The sequence below is a fragment of the Gorilla gorilla genome, chromosome X, assembly GCF_029281585.2.
Source record: "Gorilla gorilla gorilla isolate KB3781 chromosome X, NHGRI_mGorGor1-v2.1_pri, whole genome shotgun sequence".
NCBI lineage: Eukaryota > Metazoa > Chordata > Mammalia > Primates > Hominidae > Gorilla > Gorilla gorilla.
This window is the reverse complement of record NC_073247.2, coordinates 165,891,385-165,917,631: the sequence shown is the minus strand read 5'-3', so window position 1 is coordinate 165,917,631 and position 26,247 is coordinate 165,891,385. Positions and strand designations below refer to the sequence as shown.

At 49.5% G+C, this 26,247-nt stretch overlaps 2 protein-coding genes across 3 annotated transcripts in view; one reads left to right on the top strand and one right to left on the bottom strand.

The window, feature by feature from the left end:
* TKTL1 (transketolase like 1) overlaps nucleotides 1–2,481 on the bottom strand; it is a 35,190-nt gene extending 32,709 nt beyond the window's left edge. The window contains exon 1 of the mRNA XM_004065112.4: nucleotides 1,576–2,481. Coding sequence (XP_004065160.1) covers nucleotides 1,576–1,709 — 134 coding nt within the window. The 5' untranslated portion in view covers nucleotides 1,710–2,481. The remainder of the gene's footprint in view (nucleotides 1–1,575) is intronic.
* The window catches only part of TEX28 (testis expressed 28), a 26,294-nt gene continuing 2,416 nt past the window's right edge, over nucleotides 2,370–26,247 (top strand). The window contains exons 1-4 of one of the 2 annotated variants that reach the window (XM_004065111.5): nucleotides 2,370–2,445; nucleotides 5,257–5,356; nucleotides 9,583–10,310; nucleotides 26,076–26,211. In XM_004065111.5, the coding sequence (XP_004065159.1) occupies nucleotides 5,345–5,356; nucleotides 9,583–10,310; nucleotides 26,076–26,211 (876 nt within the window). In that variant the 5' untranslated portion in view covers nucleotides 2,370–2,445; nucleotides 5,257–5,344. Of the gene's footprint in view, nucleotides 2,446–5,256; nucleotides 5,357–8,167; nucleotides 8,260–9,582; nucleotides 10,311–26,075; nucleotides 26,212–26,247 lie in introns of those variants that run through there. The other variant, XM_055375897.2, reaches the window with a different exon arrangement.

The following is a 26,247-nucleotide window of genomic DNA, read 5'->3' as shown; positions in this document are numbered from 1 at the left end:
GGTGGCTCACGCCTGTAATCCCAGCACTTTGGGAGGCCGAGGCGGGCGGATCACGAGGTCAGGAGATCGAGACTATCCTGGCTAACACGGGGAAACCCCGTTTCTACTAAAAAACAGAAAAAATTAGCCAGGCGTGGTGGCGGGCGCCTGTAGTCCCAGCTACTCTGGAGGCTGAGGCAGGAGAATGGCGTGAACCCAGGAGGCGGAGCTTGTAGTGAGCCAAAATCGTGCCACTGCACTCCAGCCTGGGCGACAGAGTGATAGTCCGTCTCAAAACAAAAAAAGAAAAAAAACCAAAAAAAAACTGTAGACCAATATCCCTTATACTGATGCAAAAACCATCAACCGCATACTAGCAAATCCAAGAGCTCATTTTTGTTCCAATTCGTACTCAATTCCCGGTTTCTTTTACTTTACTTTATTTTATTTTTTTAGAGACAGGGTCTCACTGTTTGCCAAGCTGAATGCGAACTCCTGGGCTCAAGCGATCCTCCCTCCTCAGGCCCCACGTACTGAGACTGCAGGCGTGAGCCACCGCCCTCAGCTAGGTTTAACTTTTTTTCTTTGAGGCACGGTCTCGCTCTTGCCCAGGCTGGAGTGCGGTGGTGCAATCTCAGTTCACTGTAACCTGAGCCTCTCAGCCTCCCGCGTAGCTGGGACTACAGGCACGTGCCACCACGCCCAGCTAATTTTTGTAACATTTTGTACAGAGGTTCGCCATCTTGCCCAGGCTGATCTCGAACTAGTTTCTAGGCTCACACGATCCGTCTGCCTCGGCCTCCCAAAGTGCTTGGGATTACAGGTGGCAGCCACTACACCCAGCCACTCCAAAAAATTTAAGATGGAACACTTTGAAACATCCTATGAAGCCAGCATTACACTTTGATACCAAAACCAAATACTACAATACAACTAGAGACCAATATCCCTCAAACTGATGCAAAAACCATCAACTGCATACCAGCAAACCCAACAGCACAAGCAAGCCTCCCGCCTCAGCTTCCTGAATAGCTGGGAGTGCAGGTGTGCGCCCCCATGCCCGACTCATTTTTTATTTTTATTTTTTGGTAAAAGACGGGGTTTTGACATGTTGCCTAGGCTGGAATTTTAATTGCTTTTTATCCTCACATCCTGGGTTAGAGTCACTCATTCACCCTCGGGGATCCAGTACAACTGCTTACCAGGGAAGCCCTGCTGCCCGCTAAAATGAAAACCACAGCTAGCCCAATCTGATCCCAGCGACATTCCCCCGCCACCTCAGTCCAGTCTGGATCCTTGTCTCCCAACTGGGGATCTTGGCGACCTCCAGAACTTCGGCCGCAGGTAAATTGAGGGGCGGGCTCCAGAACCCACGGCCGACCAACCAACTGACCGACCCTTGGGTTGGCGGGAATAGTGCCTCGCTGCCATCTAGGGTGCTCGACCGGGCCCCAACAGCCCAAGACAGGGCATCTACGACACAGCCCATTGTGCCTCTGAAGGCTCTCCCTTCACCACATGGCCTCATGGCCACCAGGCCTGAAGCCACCGGGCCCGTGGCCCTGCATGACCCAGACTTCAATGAGGAGAACTTACCCGGAGCTCGTGGAGCATGTGGCCCTGATGGAATGGATTCGCAAGCGGCTGGCCATATCTTGCAGCACCTGCAAGGTGCCCCCGTCGGGTCTGGCCTCCTCCGGCACCTCAGCCCTCGCCTCAGCATCCGCCATTAGTCCAATCCCTTTGGAGTCTGAAGACCCACTCCTACGTCTCCGGCGTCTGAAGAGCGAATGGCGCTTGCGAGCTGCCCAGTGCGTTTATGTGATGTCAGTGCAGCCCCCTCCGTGTGCCGCGTACCGCTCCCTCCGCCTGCCGCTCCCTCCGCCTGCCGCTCCCTCCGCAAGCAAGTCAAGGGATCTGGAATGTTTGTGTCTTGCATGTGCACAGTTATTGAAAATAGTCCCATTCTCATCTTCTCTCCTGCAATCTCAAAAGGGCTCCCTCCGCGCGGGTGCAGGGTCTTCTTTCTCTGCACAAAAAGTTCCGGCACTAGCTGTGTGGTGCCGCATGTGTCAGGGGGTGGTGCTGCACGTGGGACGTGCAGCTGCAGCCACAAAGGTGGGGGAGGGAGGGAGCTGCTGTGGCGCAATTTTTTGTTTCGCGATAAATGGTCACCCCTCCCCCACAACAGCTATGGCGGGCAGGGTGGGGGTGGGGCAGTGCTCAGGGTTCTGAGACGGTTGGCGCCTGTGCCAGCCTCCTTTCCTTTTCTAAAACATTCTATGACGCAAGCCCCATGTGATTGTTGAGGAGGGGTTAGCCCATTGCCAGTCTGTGACGTGACTGACTTGAATGAACCCTGGTAACTAGGGAATGTGCTTGCCCTCTGTCTGAAATGCCCCATGTCCAGTGGTGCCAGCACTAGCTCCCATGTCGGTCTCAGAGAACCTTCTCCCCACCTCTGAGGTGACCTACCGACCCAGAACTCGCATGGCTCCCAACGGCGCCAGCTCCACAGCGCCGTGCCCAAGTCCAGACATTCGGGATCCCAAGTGCTGTCTCTTGGTTCAAAAATGCCGAATTTCTACGTGAGCTCAAGTCAGGCCGCCTGGTCGCGCCACAGGCTGAATGCCCTTGGGTTCCCATGTTCTGCTGGGTTAAAGGGAATGTGTGTTTATATTTTTTTTTTTTTTTTGAGACAGAGTCTCGCCCTGTCGCCCAGGCTGGAGTGCAGTGGCTCGATCTTAGCTCGTTGCAACCTCTGCCTCCTGGCTTCAAGCGATTCTCCTGCCTCAGCCTCCCGAATAGCTGGGATTACAGGCATCCGCCACCACACCTGGCTAATTTTTTGTATTTTTAGTAGAGATGGGGTTTCACCATATTGGTCTCGAACTCCTGACCTCAGGTGATCTGCCCACCTCGGCCTCCCAAAGTGTTGGGATTACAGGTGTGAGCCACCACGCCAGGCGGTGGTGGGCACCTGCAATCCCAGCTACTGGGAATCTGAGGCAGGAGAATCCCTTGAATCCGGGAGGCAGAGGTTGCAGTGAGCTGAGATGGCGCCACTGTACTCCAGCCTGGGCGACAGAGCAAGACTCTGTCTAAAAAAAAAAAAAAAGTGGCTGGGCACAGTGGCACACGATCCTGTAATCCCAGCACTTTGGGAGGCCAAGGTGGGTGGATCACCTGAGGTCAGGAGTTCCTGATCAGCCTAACGTGGTGAAACCCCGTTTCTACTAAATACAAAACAATTAGCTGGGCGTAGTGGCACATACTTGTACTCCGAGCTACTTGGGAGGCTGAGACAGGAGAATCGCTTGCTTGTACCTGGGAGGTCAAGGTTGCGGTGAGCCAAGATCGAGCCATTGCACTCCAGCCTGGGCAACAAGAGCAAAACTCTGTCTCAAGAAAAAAAATTTAACAGGCCACCTAATTGCGATAAAAAAAAAAAAAAAACAAACCCTGAACCTGTTTAGATTCCCACTTGCAGGGTATGTGACATCGCCTTCTGCCACATTCTCGCCAGCCCTGGACATTGTTAGGCTTTTTAATTTTTGGCGTTCTGGTGGATGAGAAAATAGTATTTAATTGTTGCTTTTCGCTTACTATTCCCGGATCACCTTGCAATTACACGTTTTATTATACGTTTACTGTCTTGTTTTTCGTCGTCTGAGATGTCCGTGGCTACCCTTTAATGTCTTTATATTGGGTTATTTGCTCTTAGTTTACTGATTTGCAGTTCTTTATATATTGTGTTGATTAGCCCTTTATCTATCAGATATATTTCAAGCCTTTTTTTTCCTTGTTTGCTTTTATTTATTTATTTTTTGAGATGGGGTCTCAGTCTGCCACCCTGGCTGGAGGGCAGCGGTGCGATCACGGCAGCCTCGACATCCCCGGGATCAAGCGATCCTCCCGTCTCAGCCTCCTGGGTAGCTGGGACTACAGGTGTGCACCACCACTCCAGGATAATTTTTGTATTAATTTTTTTTTTAATAGAGACGGGGTTTCGCCATGTTGCCCAGGCTGGTCTTGACCTCCTGGGCTCAAGAGATCCACCCACCTTGGCTTCCAAAGTGCTGGGATTACAGGCATGAGCCAGCACACCCAGCCCTTGTTTTTTTTTTTGTTTCCCCCTTTCTTTCTTTCTTTCTTTCTTTTTTTTTTTTGATTAATCAAGTCCCATTTTTTTCTCCTCTTGGTTATTTGGATGTTATGTACATATGTAGCTTCTTTTCTAGTGATTACTTTTTTTTTTCTTTGAGACAATCTCACTCTGTCAGTCAGGCTGGAGTGCAGTGGCGCAGTCTCGGCTCACTGCAACCTCCGTCTCCCCGGCTCAAGCAATTCTCCTGCCTCAGCCTCCCCAGTAGCTGGGATTACAGGTGTGTGCCACCATGCCCGGCTAATTTTTGTATTTTTAGTAGGGACAGTGTTTCACAGTGTTGACCATGATGGTCTCAAACTCCTGACCTCAAGTGATCCACCCGCCTTGGCCTCCCAAAGTGCTGGGATTACAGCTGTGAGCCACCACGCCTGGCCCCCACCCTTTTTTTTTTTTTGAGACAAGGTCTCACTCTGTCACCCAGGTTGGAGGGCAGTAGCACAGTCACAGGTCACTGCAGCCTCTACTTGCTGGGCACAAGTAATCCTCCTGCCTCAGCATCCTGAGTAGCTGGGACCACAGGTGCACACCACTGCCCTGGCAAGACTTGCTTTTTAAACAGTTGTTGAATTCTTACATTTGTCAGTGGTGTACTGAACTCCTTCATGTCTAAAAATGTCTTTAGTCTAACCCCACAGTTGACAGTTGGGGTGTAGAGTTTTAGGCTGGGAAATCATTTTTCCCTCAGAATTTCGAAGGCAGCACTTCATTGTCTTTTTTTTTTTTTTTTTTTTTTTGAGACAGAGTCTTGCTCTGTCGCCCAGGCTGGAGTACAGGGGAGTGATCTCGGCTCACTGCAACCTCTTGGGTTCAAGTGATTCTCTTGCCTCAGCCTCCCGAGTAGCTGGGATTACAGGCGCCCACCACAATGCCGGCTAATTTGTGTATTTTTAGTAGAGGCAGAGTTTCCTCATGTTGGCCAGCCTGGTCTCAAACTCTTGACTTCAAGTGATCCGCCTGCCTGGGCTTCCCAGAGTGCTGAGATTACAGGTGTGAGCCACCGTGCCCGGCCAGCACTTCATTGTCTTCTAGTTCCCCATGCTGTTGCTGAAGTCTGAAGCCATTCTGACTTCTGATTCTTTGAATGTGACCTATTTTTTTCTCTCTGACAGTTATTCTCTCAGTGTATCGAAGATATCAGTCAACTATCTTCTGGATTGCATTGATGCTATTGAGAAGGCAGCCTGCAGTCTAAAAGTCATGGTTTTAAAGGTAATCAGCTTTTTTTCCTCTGGCTGCTTTTAACATCTTGTGTCGGCCGCGGGCGGTGGCTCATGCTTGTAATCCCAGCACTTTGGGAGGCCGAGGTGGGTGGATCATTTGAGGTCAGGAGTTCCAGACCAGCCTGGCCAACATGGTGAAACACTGTCTCTACTAAAAATACAAAAATTAGCTGGGCATGGTGGCGGGCACCTGTAATACCAGCTACTTGGGAGGCTGACGCAGGAGAATCGCTTGAACCCGGGAGGCAGAGGTTGCAGTGAGCCGAGATCACGCCACTGTACTCCAGCCTGGGCGACAAGAGCGAAACACTGTTTCAAAAAAAAAAAAAAAAGAAATCTCGTGTCTAGGTGTGGACCTATTTCTGTCTTCCCTGCTTAGGATTTATTGGGCTTCTTGAATTTGTGAATTTGTGTCTTTCTTCAGTTCTGGAAAGTTCTTAGGGAGTTATCTCTTAAAATGTTGCTGCTGTGGCTGGTCATAGTGGCTCATGCCTGTAATCCCAGCACTTTGGGAGGCTGAGGTGGGTGGATCACCTGATGTTGAGAGTTCGAGAACAGTCTTGCCAACATGATGAAACCCCATCTCTACTAAAAATACAAAAGAATTAGCTAGCTGTGATGGCACGTGCCTGTAGTCCCAGCTAATCGGGAGGCTGAGGCACGAGAAGTGCTTGAACCCGGCTAGCAGAGGTTGGCCGTGAGCCGAGATTGTGCCACGGCACTCCAGCCTAGGCAACAGAGTGTGACTCCATTTCAATTAAAAAAAAAAAAGAAATATATATATATATTGCTGGTGCTTCATTCTGTCTGTCTTCTCTCTCTGGTGTGACAATTGGATTTTTGTTAGACCTACTCATGCTACCTTCCATGTCTTCTATTTTTCCAGTTTTCTATTTTTTTGTGCCTCTGTGCTGCATTCTGGATACTTTTTTTCTTTCTTTTCTTTTCTCTTTCTCTCTTTCTCTCCCTTTCTTTCTTTCTTTCTTTCTTTCTTTCTTTCTTTCTTTCTTTCTTTCTTTCTTTCTTCTTTCTTGGGATGGAGTTTTGCTCTTGTTGCCCAGGTTGGAGTGCAGTGGCGCGATCTCGGCTCACTGCAACCTCTGCCTCCTGGGTTCAAGCGATTCTCCTGCCTCATCCTCCCAAGTAGCTGGGATTACAGGTGCCCGCCACCATGCCCAGTTAATTTTTTGTATTTTTTAGTAGAGACAGGGTTTCACCATGTTGGTCAGGTTAGCCTCAAACTCCTGACGTCAGGTGATCCACCCGCCTTGGCCTCCCAAAATGCTGGGATTACAGGCGTGTGAGCCACCGCGCCCTGCCTGGATACTTTCTTTAGCTCCTCTGTACAATTTACCAACAGTCTCTCCAGCCATATCAAATCTGCCATTAAATCCATCAATTGAACATATTATTATTTATTATTTATTTATTTTTTTGAGACGGAGTCTCACTCTACCACCCAGGCTGGAGTGCAGTGGTGCGATCTCGGCTCACTGCAACCTCTGCCTCCTGGGTTCAAGCGGTTCTCCTGCCTCAGCCTCCCGAGTAGCTGGGACTACAGGCGTGTGCCACCACGCCTGGCTAATTTTTGTATTTTTAGTAGAGACGGGGTTTCATCATGTTGCCCAGGCTGGTCTCGAACTTCTGACCTCAAGTGATCTGCCCACCTTGGCCTCCCAAAGTGCTGGGATTACAGGCGTGAACCACCACGCCGGCCTCATTTATTTAATTTTTGAGACAAGGTCTCACTGTGCCACCCAGGCTGGAGTGCAGTGGCATAATCTTGGTTCACTGCAACCTCTGCCTCCCGGGTTCAAGTGATTCTCCCACCTCAGCCTCCCGAGTAGCTGGGATTACAGGTGTGTGCCACCACGCCTGAGTAATTTTTGTATTTTTATTTTATTTTATTTATTTATTTTTGAGATGAAGTTTCGCTCTTGCCCGGGCTAGAGTGCAATGGCACGATCTCGGCTCACCGCAACCTCCGCCTCCCGGGTTCAAGCGATTCTCCTGCCTCGGCCTCCCGAGTAGCTGGCATTACAGGCATGCGCCACCACGCCTGGCTAATTTTGTATTTCTAGTAGAGATGGGGTTTCTCCGTGTTGATCAGGCTGGTCTTGAACTCCCGACCTCAGGTGATCCGCCCGCCTTGGCCTCCCAAAGTGCTGGAATTACAGGTGTGAGCCACTGTGCCAGGCATTTTTTTTTTTTTTTTTGTATTTTGTATAGACGGGGTTTCACCATGTTGGCCAGACTGGTCTTGACCTCCTGACCTCAAGTGATCCGCCCGCCTTGGCCTCCCAAAGTGCTGGGATTACAGGCATGAGCCACCACACCTGGCCTATATTGAACATTTAAATAGTTTGAAAACTGTGAAATCTGGCATATGTATATAAAGGTGCAGAAAACATTGATGTATGTTTTAAGAAATAACGATAAGGTGAACACACATTTAACCACTACTCAGGCCAGGCACCCCAGCCTCCACAGTCACCCCAGTCATAATCCCCTTCTCCTGCTCTAGTGGGAACCACCATCCTGGGGTTTCTGTTGCCAACATCCATGCTGCTCTTTAGCTTTCCTGCCTGTGTAGTCATCCCTACACAATATTGTTTAGTTTTGCCTGCTCTTGGAATTTATGTAAATGGAACCATATATAGTATGGATTTTCTGTCTGGTTTCTTTTGTTCAACATTATGCTTGTGAAATGCATTCATGTTTTTCAAGGCTGTAGTTCATTCTCATTGCTGTACAGTAGTATGTTGTTGCATATATTACAGTTTACTTACACTTTCTGGGCAGGTGGTTTGTTGCTAGTTGTTGGATATTGAGAACATCAGTGTACTTGCCTCCTGGGAATATCGCCTGTGAATGCAGTTGCTGGATCATTTGGTAGGTATATCTTCAACTTTGTGATACTGTCAAGTGGTTTTCTAAGGTGGCTGTAGTACAAATTTGCTTCCCGCCAGTAATGATTGAGAGTTCCTGTTGCGCTATATCCTTGCCAACTCTTACTGTTGTTAGTCTGTCTGAGTTTGACCAATCTACTGGGTACATAGTGGTATCACTTTGCGTTTTAAAAATTGAGGTATAGGCCAGATGCAGTGGCTCACACCTGTAATCCCAGCACTCTTTGGGAGGCCGAGGCGGGAGGATCACTTGAGGTCAGGAGTTGGAAACCAGCCTGGTCAACATGGTGAAACCCTGTCTCTACTAATAATACACGAATTAGCTGGGTGTGGTGACGCACACCTGTAATCCCAGCTACTCGGGAGGCTGAGGCATGAGAATTGCTTAAACCCGGGAGGCGAAGGTTGTAGTGAGCCGAGATTGCACCACTGCACTCCAGCCTGGGTGACAGAGTGAGACTCCGTCTCAAAAAACAAAAATGTAGGAACAGAACAGAGGCTGCACCTGAGCTGCCCCCCACCTCCCTCTCCTAGCTCCTTGCTCTGGTGGGCTGGGTTCCAGCTATGCTGCTCTTGCCATCTTTATTTTAGAGGTAAGAAAACTGAGCCTCAGAGCAGTTTATTAACTTGCTCAAGGTCTCAGAGTGGTAGAGCCAGGATTTGAACTGGGCTCTTCGTCAAAGGCAATGTTAACCCCCTCACCATGTGAGAGACTCATTCTTTTGTGTTACAATAGAATTTTCTGCCGTAGACTGTCAGCTGTATGAGATCAAGGAATGTATCTGGCTTCTGTACCACGTGGTAGGCACTCAGAGAAAGTATGTGTTGAATGAATGATTGGATGAATGAATGAACCTGTTAGGAGGCAAATCTCTCTGCCTAACCCTTCCTGTCTCCCTGGGAGTAGCAAAACAGCAAGCTGTAAGAGTTAACGGAAATAAGCTTATTCCATACTTTACAAGAACAGTTCTTTATAAATGAGACCCACAATTGGTAATTTTTGGAAGAGAAAATAGGAGTGCAGTGCAAAAACAGGCAGATGTAGAAGGGAGTCTGGCCACCTGTGGGTCTTAGTGAGGCACACATGTAGAGCAAGGAGTCAGACGCTGAAAAGGAGGGGAGAGGGGCCCTGAAGATGAGCATCACCTCCTCAGTCTGTGTCGGGCCCATCTTGAATGCACAAATCTTGCGTGTGTAAGTATCCATGCATATGTGGAAGTGTTTTATGGAGTCATAACGTGTCCAATTCTCCCACACTTTGCGGCTCACAGAGCACCGTATTGTGATTTCTTGTTTCCCAATGTAGGCGGAACACACCAGGAGCCCCAGCGCAACCCTCCCCTCCAATGTGCCTTCATGCCGGTCCCCGTCATCCAGCGAAGATGGCCCCAGTGGCCCTTCCAGCCTCGCAGATGGGGGCCTAGCCCACAACTTACAGGATAGTGTCAGGCACCGCATCCTCTATCTCTCAGAGCAGCTGAGAGTGGAGAAGGCCAGTCGGGATGGCAACACTGTGAGCTACCTCAAGCTGGTATCCAAAGCACACCGGCACCAGGTGCCGCACAGCCAGCAGGCCTTTGAGAAGGTGAACCAGCGCGCCTCCGCCACCATCGCCCAGATCGAGCACAGGCTCCACCAGTGTCACCAGCAGCTCCAGGAGCTGGAGGAAGGCTGCAGGCCCGAGGGCTTACTGCTGATGGCAGAAAGCGACCCAGCCAACTGCGAGCCACCCAGTGAGAAGGCCCTGCTTTCAGAGCCCCCCGAGCCAGGTGGGGAAGACGGGCCGGTCAGCCTGCCTCATGCCAGCAGACCCTTCATCTTGGAGAGTCGCTTCCAGAGCTTACAGCAGGGGACGTGCTTAGAGACAGAGGATGTGGCCCAGCAACAAAACCTGCTGTTGCAGAAGGTAAAGGCAGAGCTGGAAGAAGCCAAGAGGTTCCACATCAGCCTCCAGGAGTCCTATCACAGCCTAAAGGAGAGGTCTCTGACTGACCTGCAGCTGTTGCTGGAGTCCCTTCAGGAGGAGAAGTGTAGGTGAGGCCTTGGCTTTGGGGACTGGAAGCAGAGGAGGAACCGCTCCCAGGAGCCACCTATGGGAGGGTGAAAGGGAGCCAGGACAGGAGCCTGGAGAGCCAGGGTGAGGGGCCAGTTGGAAGAGCAGGTCCATGCTTCTTTTAGCGACTGGGCCCTGCAGTGGGGCGAGCCAGCCCTCTCCCTGCAGTCCCACGCCTGCCTTGACCCTTGCTGGCGAAAATGCTCCAGCTTGGCAGCCCCTGCCAGGTGGTTGCAGTGGCACAGCGGCTGGCCCTGACCCTGTGGTGGCAGGGGACAACATGGGGGTGGCAAGAGTCCGGTAGACACCTGGCACTAGTTAGGGAGGTGGCGTCCTTTGGTCCCAGTCGGCTGGGAAGGTGGGAGTCAGGACCGGAGTCGCCTCGCCAGCTCTGGTCTCTTCACATGTGCTCCTAGCTGAGCTGGGGCACAGGCCGGGTCTCAGATACTTATTTCAAAAATGACTGCCTTCTGGTGAATGCTTTCTCTGCACCGTGCAGTAGCTCGATTTTCTTTTTCTTTTTTTTCTTCTGAGATGGAGTCTCACTCTGTCGCCAGACTGGAGTGCAGTGGCACGATCTCGGCCCACTGCAACCTCCACCTCCCGGGTTCAAGCGATTCTCCTGCCTCAGCCTCCCGAGTAGCTGGGACTACAGGCGTGCACCAGCACATCCGGCTATTTTTTGTATTTTTAGTACAGGCGGGGTTTCACCATGTTGACCAGGATGGTCTCAATCTATTGACCTCGTGATCCGCCTGCCTCAGCCTCCCAGAGTGCCGGGATTACTGGTGTGAGCCACCTCACCCTGCCCTAGCTCGATTTTCTTTCCCTCTAAGATAGGGCTAGGGCCTACCAATTGGAGGAAAAAAAAAAAAAAGGCAAACCCAATCTCTCAACGGATTCTCTCCATTCCTATTGGGACCGTTCTCTGGGTTTCCATGGGCCCTCAGGGGGTGCCACATTCTGTCCCCCTCGCTGCAGTCTGTGGCTAATTAACGCCAGTCCCTCCAGCGTCCTGGCTAGGGAGGCGGTGATTCCCTTAGGTGAGCCAAGATTCTCAGCATTTGCATGAAAAGAAGAACTCTGCAGTCCTTTTAGTGCCTGATGCAGGGGAAGGGGCGTGTGGGAATCATCCTCTTTAGTTTCCCCAGGGAAATCTTGCCAGCGTTTACATGGCCTAAGAATCTGTTAAAGGACAATCAAAGAATATTACAGGGCAACCACTATCAATGAGATGACTAGTCAGAGTCACAGGCGTCTCTTGGAGATTATTTTCATAGGACATGGCAACCAAATCTAAAATCTTGGGAGCATCAAAGACCCTTTTGTCAAAATCACACTTACCCGGTCAGCTTTCTATTAAGCAACAGCAGAACTTGGTGGCACTTACAAACTTCCCCGTATGTTTCCAAGCCACGGGGGCCAATGAGAATGCTGTGCTCAGGTAAACTCTTAACCCCTCTCAAATCCGAGTCTTTCACCCCCTCTTGATACAGGGGTGACTACCGGGGAGCAGGGCAATACCTCTGTCTCTCCCCCTCTCAGACTTTTGCTGCAAATTCTAGAAGCCTGCACTTCTGACCCGGTACCCCCCATTGGACTGTGACATGGGATTTCTGGTTGTTTGCTGCAGCAGCGAGCCTACCCTTACTAATGTTCATCGTGAGCAGAAAAGCAGGTCTACAGGGCCCAAATTTACTAGGAGGAGAAAGGGCTGATGATGATTTTTCACTGTTGTCACGGGCTCGTAACTGAGCTGGGGCACCAGGTTAAGCAGCCTTGTTCTTTGGCCCTCAGACGCCTACTTTATGGTTGGGGAAGCAGAGTCTCACAGAGGCACAAGCAGGCTACGTGGCTGCTAAGTGCGGACCTGAGAGCATTTCACCACACCCTGGCTGTGTGGCTAAGTTAGATGCAGGGGACACAGGAGTTCATGGCATTTTAAAAACATATACTTCCGTGAAATCTTCTTCAAAACTTTTACATGATCTGGACACAGAAGTGTTTCAACCAGCCAGGCTCCCTGTGACTGTTGCGTCCCCTCTGGTGCATCACAAACTGAGAATCCATACTGCAAGTCCTGTGCTGTTTATCACAGTTAAATCCGTTTGCTTTCAGGAGGGCTGTTGTGGTTTTTATCATTATGGTTTCTTTTTAATTTGGTGTCAGCATGTCTCTACTGAGAGTGGCCGTAGCCGAGATACCCAGTTTCTAGGAGATCCCTGACCCGTGGGAAAGTTCGGTTCGGATGTGTGTGTCAGGGGAGCCACAGTGAGGAGGCAGACGAAAATGCATGAAACAGCAGAAATGGGCTGGGCGTGGGGGCTCACGCCTGTAATCCTAGCACTTTGGGAGGTTGAGGTGGGCAGACTGCTTGAGCTCAGGAGTTTGAGACCAGCCTGGGCCACATAGTGAGACCTGGTATCTACAAAAAAATCAAAAAATTAGCTGGGCGTGATGGCGCGTGCCTGTAGTCACAGCTACTCAGGAGGCTGAGCGGGAGCGGGGATCCCTTGAGCCCGGGAGGTTGAAGCTGCAGTGAGTCATGATTGCACCACTGCACTCCATTCTGGGTGACAGAGCGAGACCCTGTGTCAAACAAAAAAAACAAAAAAAAAAAAAACGGAAAAAAGAAATGTATGACTCAGATCGAAGAGACGTTAGGTGTGCTGATGGGAGGCAGAGGGGAAGTCTGGAGGCAGCAGGGAGCTGATTGAGCTCATCAGCTGTGCAACAGCGAAGCCCAGAACGGAAGGGCGGGGAAGCTTCCGGGGCTGTGCCTGTATTAAGGTCACAGGGTGTGAAGTGATCCCACAGGCTTTCCTGCGGGGGTTGTGGATTGGCTGGTTTAAAGAAAACATGCACAAGGAGGAAACTGATTTACATGACTCTGGTGTTGAGCATTAGGTCTTATCGTGGTCAGCAGCCGTGGGATGTGTTGGGTTTTGGGTCAGTGAGGCGAGGACCACGTGGGCTATATCGCAAACAATCACATGACAGGGAGGGAGGGGTGTTATCTAGGGCAAAGGTGACAGGGTACAACTGCTAAAGTTGGATGCTGAGGCAGCAACTGTATTAAACGCATTTATGACAAGGGCTTACTTAAAAAAATTGATGTAGAATTCACATAATTTCACGTAACGTGAAATTAACCATTTGGAAGCATGTAATTCAGTGCATTAAGTACATCTGCAGTGTGGTTCAACCATCACCTCTGTCCGGTTGTCTAACCATTCTCATCACCCCAGAAGGAGACCTCCAGACTCACTACACGGTCACTCCTAGCCTCGGCTCCAGGCGTTCCCTAATCTGCTTTCTGTCTCCGTGGGTTTGCCTCTTCTGGACTTTTCATATAAATGGGACCATACAATATGTGGGCTTTTGTGTCTAGCTTCTTTCACTGTTTTCAAGGTTCACTAATGTTGTAGCACGTATCAGTACTTCATTCTCTTGACGGCTGACTAATATTCCAGTGCATGCGTAGACCACATTTTGTTTATCTGTCCATCAGTGGATGGAGATTTGAGTTGTTTCCACCTTTTGGCTATTGTGAGAAGCCCTGTGCTGAACACTCAGATACATGCCAGTTGCTTGAACACCAGTTTTCAATTCTTTGGGGTCTATAATCAGGAGTAGAATTGCTGGACCCTGTGGTGACTCCAGGTGTAACGTTTAGAGGAGTCTTCCCACAGCAGCCGCGCCGCTCCATCTTCCCACCAGCAATGCAGAAGGCTTCCAGTTGCCTCACATCCTTGCCAACATTTGTTGTTATCCTTTTTTTTTTTTTTTCCAACAGATGTAACTGTGAAGTGGTATCTCATTATGAGGGCTGGCTTTCTTTTTTATTTTTCCTGAGTCTTTGGATAGGCAAAAGTTCCTTCTTTCTTTCTTTCTTTCTTCTTTTTCTTTTTCTCTCTTTCTTTCCATCTCTCTCTCTCTCTTTCTTTTTCTTTCTCTCTTTCTCTTTCTTCCTTTCTCTCTGTCTCTCTCTCTCTCTCTATCTCTCTCTCTCTTTCTTTCTTTCTTTTTCTCCAGGGTCTCTGTTGCCCAGGCTGCATGCGATCATAGTTCACTACAGCCTTGAACTCCTGGGCTCAAGCGATCTTCCTGCCTCAGCCTCCCGAGTAGCTGGGAGTACAAAGCATGTGCCACCATGCCTGGCTAACTTTTTTTTAATTATTATTATTTGTAGAGATGGGATCTTGCTATGTTGCCCAGGCTGGTCTTGAACACCTGGCCACGGCCTCCCCAAGTACTGGGGTTACAGATGTGAGCCACTGTGCCTGGACAGTTCTTACTTTTTAATGCATTTTTTAATTGATTGTGGTAAAAAAAAAACACCCCACAATATATTCTTTTTGATTCTGCGAAGTGCAGGGTCTCTATCACAGCAACAATTAGACTCAGGAGGCTTGGGGCTGGGCTAGTGGCCCTGGGGTCTCCTCCTTCATGAGGTCTGGGTTTGTGGGTCCTTGCGGAGGACGTTCCTGGGTCCTGGAAGGATTGTGACTGCTTCCGCTGGAGTTGCTTGAGGCCCCTGGTAACTCTCCTCTCTGTGCGCTGAGGAGAAGCACGGGCGTCGCGAACTTGATGATTCTGGATGGAAGGGTCTTTGCCAAGCTTCCCTTTCTTTCTTGTGGAAATAGGAGGAGCTTCAGATCTCCGAGAAGATGCACAGTGAGCGGCCTACCTCCTCAGCACAAGCCCGTCTCCTGGGGGACCAGAAGGCCCCGGTCCCTCAGTTTCTCTGTGGGTCGGGAGGAAAGAAGGCTTGAGAAACTCAGAAAACGTTCATTGGTAGAAGAGATGGCACCCAAGGAAGGCATGGGGAGCCTTCAAGTAAAAGTCTCGACTGGCCAGGTCTCATCTGGGCACCTTGCATGGAGAGTTGCAGGAGGCCCCCTCTAGCCTCCTAATGAGCCAGGGGGCTCTGGGAGGGTCTTGGGGGTCCTTCCCCCTCTCTTACAGGATGCGCAGCTGACTTCTGCTTGATGGTGAAAGGCAGTCAGGTTTCAGGCTTGGCCCTGTAGACAGGGCATGGGCAAGTCCTGGAGTTGGGGGTGTGGTGCCAGCAAAACCATCTTTACTCTCTGGGGTCCATAGCCAGTCCCAGCCTGCCCAGCCCCACCCTCCTCCTTCACCTTTGTAGCCCGAGTGGTCAATGCCTTGGGTAGATGGGTTGCTGGGACATCTTTGTTCTTTGTTGGATGAGTAAAATGGTCCTGGGAGAAAACCCGACTGTGAGGAGCACATTGCTTCTTTTTTTTTTTTCTTTTTTATGAGGTGGAGTCTCACTCTGTCCCCCAGGCTGGAGTGCAGTGGCACGATCTCGGCTCACTGCAACCTCCGCCTCCCCGGTTCAAGCGATTCTCCTGCCTCAGCCTCCCGAGTAGCACCCGCCAGCATGCCTGGCTACTTTTTGTATTTTTCAGTAGAGGTGGGGTTTCGCCATGTTGACCAGGGGTCTCGAACTCCTGACCTGAAGTGATCCACCCGCCTCGGCCTCCCAAAGTGCTGGAGTTACAGGTGTGAGCCACCACACCTGGCTGGAGGACATTGCTTCTTACCCCATTTCTAGTTCCCTAGACCTGCCTTGGCATCAGCTCATTGAAGGCTCCACTTGGTGACAAGGAACCGGCTTATTTGGAAACAGGGTCGTTGCGGACGTGATGAGTTAGATCTGGATGAGGTCATTCTGCAGAGGGGTGGGCCCTAATGCAGTGTGACCTGTGTCCTGACAGAAAGGGGAGACGGAGACACGGACACACCCAGAGGGAGAGCGCCGTGTGGAGACAGAGGCTGAGGCCGACCCGCCGTGGCAGAAGCCAGGGAAGCCCGCAGATGGGCAGCAGAGCAGAAACTGGGACAGAGGCCCCGAGTGGAGGCACCTTCTCGGTCCTCGGCAGGAGCCCGCCCAGCCTGGGCCTTCCTCTCGGACTGCTGGACCCCCAGCCAGGAGAGAGGCCGTCTCTGCTGGGAAAGCCACTCAAAGTTTGTAACGCTTTGTGATGGCAGCCACAGGAAACTCCCACACTCAGCTTGTCCTTTAGGCTCTGCTCTGATGTCCTCTCCTCAAAGGGACTTCCCAGGCTACCACGTTCAAATGGCCTCTTCTTTTATTCTTTTGGAAGCGGGGTTTTTTGAAGTAAAGTTTTTTTTTTTTTTTTTAGATGGAGTTTTGCTCTTGTTGCCCAGACTGGAGTGCAATGGCGCAATCTCGGCTCACTGCAACCTCCGCCTCCTGAGTTCAAGCGATTCTCCTGCGTCAGCCTCCCGAGTAGCTGGGATTACAGGCATGCGCCACCACGCCTGGCTAATTTTGTATTTTTAGTAGAGATGGGGTTTCTCCATGTTGGTCAGGCTGGTCTCGAACTCCTGTCCTCAGGCGATCCACCTGCCTCGGCCTCCCAAAGTGCTGGGATTACAGGAGTGAGCCACCGCGCCTGGCCTTTTTGAGGTAAATTTTATGCAGTGAAATTGCATTTAAGTTTAGGCATACAGTTTAACGAGTTTTGACAAAGGTTTACACCTGGGCAGCTAAAATCCCAATAAAGAGCTTTGCCACCACCCCAGAAAGTACCCTCATACCCTCTTCCAGTGAATGCCCGTCTCCCATAATTGGCCACTGTTCCGGTTTCTGTCGCTCTAGCTTCATCTCCTTTTGAACTTCATGTAAGTGGAATCGCACGGCACGCAGTGCTTTGCGTCTGGCGGCTTTCGCTCCGTGGAATTGTTTTGAGATCCACCCAAGCTGTGTGAAGTGAGTAGCTCATGGCTTCGTATTGCTTGGCAGCCTTCCATTGCATGGAGACGCTGCAGGTTGCTTATGCCCTGGTCCGCTGCCAGTTGGGGCGACTGAATAAAGCTGCTATGAACGTTCTCGCACAAGTCTTTCTGTGAACATATGCTTTCATATATGGAATTGCTAGATAACAGGGAAGTGTTATGTGTCTTAGTCCCACTTTCTGTTGCTGTAACAGAGTACCGCGGGCTGGGTAGTTTATAAAGAAAGGAAGTTCAACGTCAAGGCGCTGGCAGCTGGTGAGGACCTTTGTACTGCATCATCCTATGGCAGAAGGCAGAAGGGCAAGAGGGCGTGAGAGAGCGAGCGGGGGCCAAACTTTCATGATAACAATATTAATATTAATCGCCTCTTACCAGTCCCACCCCTTAACACCATCACATGGCCATTAAATTTCAACATGAGTTTTGGGGGGGACATGTACACCGTAGCAGTATGCTTAACTTTTTAAGAAAGAGGAAGGCCGGCGCGGTGGCTCACCCCTGTAATCCCAGCACTTTGGCAGGCTGAGGCAGGTGGATCACCTGAAGTCGGGAGTTCGAGACCAGCCTGACCAACATGGAGTAAACCCTGTCTCTACTAAAAATACAAAATTAGCCCGGCGTGGTGGCACATGCCTGTAATCCCAGCTACTCGGGAGGCTGACGCAGGAGAATCGCTTGAACTCAGGAGGCGGAGGTTGCGGTGAGCCGAGATCGTGCCATTGCACTCCAGCCTGGGCAACGAGTGAAACGCCATCTCAAAAAAAAAAAGAGGAACTGTTTTCCGACATGGCTATACCATTTTACAGTCCCGCTAGGAGTGTATAAGAGTTCCAGTTGCCAACGTTTGGCAAGATCAGTCTTTTAAATGTCAGCCTCTTAAGTTCAGCCACAGCTTGGTGAAATTAGACTCCAAAATTTCATCACCCTAGCCCATGTTCTCTCGACCTTGGCACTGTCGACATTTTGGACCAAATGATTCTCTGTTGTGCGGGGCTGTCCTGTACATTCTAGGATGATGAGCAGCATCCCTGGTCTCCACTTACTTGATGCCAGTGGTGCCGTGAATTAATTTCCTGATGCTGCCGTGACAAATTGCCCCCAACTTCACGGCTTAAAATAATAGAAAGTTATTCTCTCGCAGTCCTGGAGGCTAGAAGGCTGAAATCAGTTTCACTGGGCTGAAATCAGGCGAGGAGGACACACTCTCATTGGAGGCTCCAGGGGACAAACTGATCTGTGCCTCTTCCAGCTTCTGGTGGCTGCCAAATTCCTTAATTTTGTGGCCACATCATTCCAGTCCTGAAGGCCAGCATCTTCAAACCTGTGTTCTGTCTTCACATGACATTCTCGTCTGTGCGTGTCTAATGTCCTTTTGCCTCTCTCTCATACATGTGATTGCATTTAGGGCCACCAGGATAATCTAGGATAATCTTTGCATCTCAATACCCTTAAACTCACCACTTCTGGAAAGCCCCCTTTTTTGGTCATAGAAGGTAACATTCACAGTTTCCAAGGATTGTGACACAGATATCTTTTGCGGAGGGGCTTTTTTTTTTCTTTTTTAGACAGAGTCTCGCTCTGTCTGTCACCCAGGCTGGAGTGCAGTGGCACGATCTTGGCTCACTGCAACCTCCGCCTCCTGGGTTCAAGCAATTCTCCTGCCTCAGCCTCCCAAGTAGCTGGGACTACAAGCGCGTGCCACCACACCCAGCTAATTTTTTGTATTTTTCATAGAGACGGGGTTTCACCCTGTTGCTCAGGGTGTTCTTGAACTCCTGAGCTCAGGTAATCTGCCCACCACAGCCTCACAAAGTGCTGGGGTTACAGATGTGAGCCACCGTGCCCAGCCTAGGGGGGCAATTTTAGCCCACCGTGCCCCACCTATTTGTAACAACCAGAAATGTCTCTCCAGAGATTGCCAAGTGTCCCTTGTTGGGGGGGGGGCGGCAAATTGCCCCTGGTTGAGAACCACTATCCTAGCCCATGAAACTAGTGGGTGTGTGACCCTGTCTCTGATGATTAATGATGCTGAACCCCTTTTCATGTGCTTATCAGCCAATAAGTCTTTGGCTTGTTTTCAACTTGGATTGTCTTTTTATTGTTGAGTTGTCAGAGCTCTTTATATACTCCGGACCAGTCTTTGTCACTCCCCTACTTTTTCCTTTCTCGCAGCACTCACCACCTAAACTGCTCTCCCTTGTGTAGGTATTCATTTGTGTTGTATTGTTCTCGTCAAAATATCAGCACATTCAGGTCGGCCACTGTGTCTGAGTGACTGCCCAAAGACATGTTGGCACGTGATGGCTGTTCTGTGAGTACCTGTTTCATGGATCAGTCTGGATGCTTCTTTTCCTCCCTTCCTGAAGGGACCCAGCTCGCCCTCTGGGCTGCCTCCCTCCTCCATGTGTGTCAGAACTCTATCTGCTGTGTCTTGGGAACATCAGGGCAGGGTCAGGAGGGCTGATTCTGGATTTAGGCCTGGCCCAGCCTCCTCTCTGCAAGGTATTTACTGAATGACCTTGGACGAGGTGCTTCAAGTTTGCAATCCTCAGTTTCCACATCTGTAACATGGAGGTAATAATGATCCCACTATTGTTGGAACTGTTGTGAGAATTAATTAATACTTGTGTGTAAGCCCCAAGTAGATGCTGATGGAACTGAATTTACAATTCCTTTCTGCTTCCTATCTGCAAACTAAGTCCTTGAAAGATCGTAAAGAAAAACTGGGCCAGATGTGGTGGCTTATGGCTGTAATCCCAGTGCTTTGGGAGGTCGAGGCAGGAGGATTGCTTGAGCCCAGGAGTCTGAGACCAGCTTGGGTAAAAAAGTGAGACCATATCTCTGCAAAAAAATTTAAAAGTATTAACCGGACTTGGTGGCACATGCCTGTAGTCCCTGCTACATGGGAGGCTGAGACAGGAGGATCGCTTGAGCCCGAGAGTTTTATGTTGCAGTGAACTATGATTGTGCCACTGTGCTCCAGCCTGGGTGATAGAGGACAGAGTGAGACCTTGTCTCAAAAAAAAACAAAAAAAAAACAAAAAAAAAAAAAACAGAAAGAGAGAGAGAGAGAAAGAAAGAAAGAAAGAAAGTTGTTAATGGCTTTTTTTTTTTGAGGTGGTGTCTTGCTCTGTTGCCCAGGCTGGAGGGAGTGCAGTGGCTTGATCTCAGCTCACTGCAACCTCTGCGTCCCGGATTCAAGTGATTCTCCTGTCTCAGCCTCCTGAGTAGCTGAGATTACAGGCATGCACCACCACGCCCAGCTAATTTTTGCATTTTTTAATAGAGACGGGGTTTCATCGTGTTGGCCAGGCTGGTCTCCAGCTCCTAATCTCAAATGATCCACCTGCCTTGGCCTCCCAAAGTGCTGTGATTACAGGCGTGAGCCACCGCTCCCGGCCAATGACTCTTGATAAATTCATCAATGGAGCATCCTAGGTTGATGAGCTCAGGGATTTGGCCAAGATCTCGACCTGACCCTGCCTTTCTCTTCTTTCCCTGAGTCAATGCCTCCTGGGTTTGTCATTCCTGCTGCCCTCTCCTCTCCACAGCATTACAGTGCCCCACTACCCCTTACTCTGGTTGTCTGTCATTTTCTAGCAGCTTCTCTAGGACCGTCTCCACATACCTGATGGTCTTGTCCATCTCTCATTCATAAATTGCTGGTAGAGGTTCAGAGATAAGAAGCTACTCAAGTCAGAAAGCAGATTGGTGGTTGCCAGGGACTGGGGTGATGGGGAATGGGGAGTGACTGCTAAATAGTATTTTTTCGAGGCGGTGATGAAAATGTTTTGGAACAATTTTTTTTTTTTTTTTTGAGACAGAGTCTCGCTCTCTCGCCAGGCTGGAGTGCAGTGGCGTGATCTCGGCTCACTGCAACCTCCGCCTCCCAGGTTCGAGCGATTCTCCTGCCTCAGCCTCCCGAGTAGCTGGGACTACAGGCGCGCACCACCACGCCCAGCTAATTTTTGTATTTTTAGTAGAGATGGGGTTTCACCATGTTGGCCAGGATGGTCTTGATCTCTTGACCTCGTGATCCGCCCGCCTCGGCCTCCCAAAGTGCTGGGATTACAGGCATGACTGCAGCCGGCCAATGTCTTGGAACTATTAATAGCCATGGTGGTTGCACAACACCGCATGTGCTAAATGCCACCGAATTGTTCACCTTAAAATAATTCATTTTATGTTACATGAAATTTACCTCAATAAAAATTGAATAAAAAAGAAGCTGCTCAGGTGCCGAGTAGGCAAAACTTTCACTCTTGCTTTGTATTTCTGGCTGTATCCACAAGTGGGCAGTCGTGAAATTTTCTTATAGCCTCCTGTCATATTGAAAACGCCCGGAAGTGAATATGCCAGGTCTCCATGTTTTTCTTTCCCTTCTGGACACGAGGTCCTTGGGGGCATCCAGACCCTAGCTCCTCTGTCCCAAGAGTGTTCTGGTATGTTTCGCTTTCAGACAAGGCTCGGAGATAACAGGCTATGGTTCCTAGAGGCTTCAGTGTTGCTCTGTGACCTCTCAGCCCCAGGGATCCAGTCTCGGGCTGACTTTCCTCAAGGTATCTGCTTAGGGCTTTGTTGCAGGCTCAGGTCATGTTAACTTGAAGGCACAAGAACTTCCATTTTTTCCCTGACTTCTCCTCCATGTCAGAGCATCCTGCATCTTGGGATCTCTGAGGAGGTCTGACCTAAGGTCTGATCTGCTCTCTGAACTGGTTCCTCTCATCCCTATTGTGTTGAAGCAAAGCACAGACATTGTATCAGTTCATCTGTAAATATTTCAGTGTGAACCTGAAATATGGATCATTTTGTTAACATAGCCTAAATACCATACCAAAAATGTTTTAAAACAAGTCCACAATGTTAAATATGCAGTCACTGTCACCTTATTGCCTCACACATGCCATCATTCCTTTTTATTTCTGAAGGAATTTTTTTTTTTTTTTTTTTTTTTGTGAGACGGAGCCTCACCCTGTCGCCCAGGTTGGAGTGCAATGGTGAGATCTCGGCTCACTGCAACCTCTGCCTCCCAGGTTCAAGCGACTCCCCTGCCTCAGCCTCCTGAGTAGCTGGGATTACAGGCATGTGCCACCACGCCCGGCTAATTTTTGTATTTTTAGTAGAGACGGGGTTTCACCATGTTGGCCAGGCCGGTCTTGAACTCCTGACCTCGTGATCCGCCTGCCTCGGCCTCCCAAAGTGCTGGGATTACAGGCGTGAGCCACCACACCCGGCCCTGAAGGATATTTTTTGCTGGACATAGAATTCTAAGTTGGCACTTAATTTTTGGAAATAATAAGCATTTTGAACAAATCATTCCCTTCTGACTTCCACGGTTTCTGTTGAAAAGGCAGCTGCCAGTCTTCTTGTTGCTCCTCGGATCACAGTTTTGTTTTCCTCAGGCTCCTTTTAAGATCTTTTGTTTTTCTTTGTTGTTTAGTGGTTTTGCTATGATGATGTTTGGTGTGATTTTCTTTCTCTCTTCTTTTTTGTGCCACTGACTCTCCCCTTGGTGTGATTTTCCTTGCATTCATCCTGCTTGGGCTTCGCATTGCTACTTGGGTTTATGGCTTGATGTCTTTTGTCAGTTTTGGACGTTTTCAGCCAGTATATTTTCAGATAGTGACTCTGCCCTAGTCTCTCATTTCTCCCCTTCTAAGGCCCCAGTTACATGTATGTTCAACCTTTCCACTGTATCCCTATATCCTCTGGGTTCCTGTGTGAGCCGTCCTGGCGACTTTCCTCCTGCTTTCGCTTCTGTTTTGTTGGCTCTTCCCCCAGCTCCCCAGGGCCCCTTGTTTTGGCACATTTGCTCAGAGTGAGCTCATCCATCCTGGCCACATGCACCGATTGCACCTGGGCTATTGACCCCTCCTACAGCTGTTTCTCCGTCTCAGACTTTTCCTCCAAGTTGTGGGCCATGATTAGGCTCTAGCTCAATTTGCCAAAAGCAAATTCTCAGAAATGACCAAGAATATACTCTTTCTGGCTGGGCCCAATGGCTCACACCTGTAATCCCAGCACTTTGGGAGGCCGAGGCAGGCGGGTCACCTGAGGTCAGGAGTTGGAGACCAGCCTGGCCAACATGGTGAAACCCTGTCTCTACTAAAAATACAAAAAATTAGCCGGGCATGATGGCGCATACCTGTAGTCCCAGCTACTCAGGAGGCCGAGGCAGGAAAATCACTTGAACCCGGGAGGCGGAGGTTGCAGCAAGCCAAGATCGTGCCACTGCACTCCAGCCTGGGCAAACAGAAGGAGATCCGTCTCAAAAAAAAAAAACAACAACACTATTTTGAAAAAAAACAATAAAGTTTAGAACACTTTGTGTTGGAGAGGGTGGTCTTAACACCTTCGGTCTGTCTTGAGGGGTCTGGGTTGACTGGTCATCGTTTTGTGTTCATAAGAGCATTCTCCAGAGTTGTCCATTTGCTTCTGTGACTGTAGGAGGTGGAGAGAGGGGGGTCCTTGACCAAGGAAGAGAAGGGAGCGCGGCTGCCAGAGGGCCAGGAGATGGGGGCCAGAGAGAAGGGGAGACTGAGAGAATATCCTTATGAAAATATTGTTTACTGACATCTGAATAGACTCTTCAAGAATGCATTGAAGAATATCTTCATGTATCTTTACCAATACATTGATGAAGATTGACTTCATATTCCTGAGGACAGTTAAAATCTTGAATCTTCTCACAGCTAGATCATTCATGTAAATGGAAAGACAGTAATGAGGAATCTATTTTCGGGGTGACCATCCTGCCGAGCCACTCCCCCTCTCTGTGAGCAGTGGCCTAGTCCATGTTGTCCACTGACTCTCTTCTTAACAGGGACCTGGGGCAGAGACAAATGGAATATTCCTTGAAATGCTGCGAGGAACTGGCTTTTGACAAATTGGCTTTCAACAAATGAGCTGTCAGCTTATTCAGTGCCCAGGGGATTTCTCCGTGTGGGTGTTGGTCAAGTCCTTGGAGTGGGACCGAATAGAAGTCGTCACTGTTTTCCCCGTCTCTGTCAGCACCACCGTTTAGACCTCCTGCACCTGAGGCCTGCCGCCACCCTCCTGGGCCTCCTGGGGCAGCCCTGCCAGTCTATGGGTTCCATCACGCTCTGGTGCCTTCTCTCTTCTACGTAAGCGGTGGTGCCAGAGCCCCCTCACTGGCCCCCTGGCCTCTGTCCTTCTGGCCCGTTCTTTGTGGTGCCAAAAGAGGAACTTCATAGAAATTTTTAAATTATGAAGTATTTCAAGCAAAGGGAAAATGTAAGGATAACATAATTAACAGCCCCAGCTTTCTGAAATCTTAACATTTGCCATATTCACTTCAAATCTTATTTTTTTAGGAAATAAAACTTTAAAATATTCTGTTGAAGCCCTCATTACCCCTTTCCAGCACCATCTCCCTTCCTTGCTATTCTGGCCTTGCTATACTGGCCTCGCCATTCTCATTTGGGTGCTTATCTTTTCCATGCATGGTTTTATACTTTTACTACTTATATAATTATATACACAACAGGTAGTGATTGTTTTCTTTTAGAGATAGGGTCTCACTCTGCTGCCCAGGCTGGAGTGCAGTGGCGTGATGGCAGCTCACTGCAGCCTCGAACTCCTGGACTCAAGAGGTCCTCCTGCCTCAGCCTCCAGAGTAGCTGAGACTACAGGCGCATGCCACCACACCCAGATAATTAAAAATTTTTTTTGTAGAGACAGGGTCTCACTGTGTTGCCCAGGCTGGTCTTGAATTCCTCCTGGCCTCAAACAATCCCCTTGCCTTGGCCTCCCAAAGCGCTGGGATTGCAACTGTGAACCACTGCACCTGGCCTGCTTGCGGTTTTTTAACAGCTCTATTGAGATATAATTTACATATTATAAAATGCACCATTTTAACTACATTTCAATGGTTTTTAGGAAATTTACTGAGTTGCGCAACTATTGCCATGCTTCACTTTTCTCTTTTTGTTTAAATAACAGCTCTATTGAGATATAATTCACATCCCATAAAATTCACCAATTTAAAGTGTACAATTCACTGGTTTTTAGTATATTCACAGAGTTGTTCAACCATCACCACTATCTAATTCCGCAATATTCTCTTTTTTTTTTTTGAGACGGAGTCTCGCTCTGTCGCCCAGGCTGGAGTGCAGTGGTGTGAACTCTGCTCACTGCAAGCTCCGCCTCCCGGGTTCACGCCATTCTCCTGCCTCAGCCTCCCGAGTAGCTGGGACTGCAGGCGTCCGCCACCACGCCCGGCTAATTTTTTTTGTATTTTTAGTAGAGACGGGGTTTCACCGTGTCAGCCAGGATGGTCTCGATCTCCTGACCTCATGGTCCGCCCGCCTTGGCCTCCCAAAGTGCTGGGATTACAGGCGTGAGCCACCGTGCCCGGTCCTACAATATTTTCACCAGCCCCAAAGCAACCCTGTACTCATTAGCAGCCACTGCCCATCCCCCACCCCCAGCCCCTGGCACCCACTAATCTGCTTTCTGTCTCTATGGATTTGCCTATTCTGGACATTTCGTAACTAATGGAATTGTACTGGAATCTGTGGTCTTTTGTGGCTTTTCAATCCTTATAGTCACCATGTTTCTATAGAGTAACTGCAGGCTAAACTGCAGGCTAGACTTTGTGCTCGACACTGGTCCCGGGGGATTTGCGGAACTGAAGAGCACACACAGATAGTTCACACTGTCATTTCTACAACTTCTAGTCTGTGGCTATTTTTGTAAAGCTGTTACAAAAGAGTAACTACATATAAAATATATATGAATGTTGGTGTGCGTGTGGCTGGTGTGTGTTTGGGGTGTTCCCAGGCAGACCTGGAGTGGGAGGCAGGCTTTCCCTAGAGCCTGGGGAGCGGGGAGGAAGGCAGAAGCTGAACCCGAATCTAGTCTAGGTCAGGACTGCTCGCTGTTGGCGTGAGCTCTGGGTGAGGTACTGAAGGAATCTCACTTTCTCTTTTGCTCCCAAGGCAAGCATTGATGGAAGAACAGGTGAATGGTCGCCTGCAGGGACAGCTGAATGAGATTTACAACCTCAAACACAATCTGGCCTGCAGCGAAGAGAGAATGGCCTATCTATCCTATGAGAGAGCCAAGGAAATATGGGTGAGAACCTCCTGGGGGAGCCTTGCAAGAAGACTG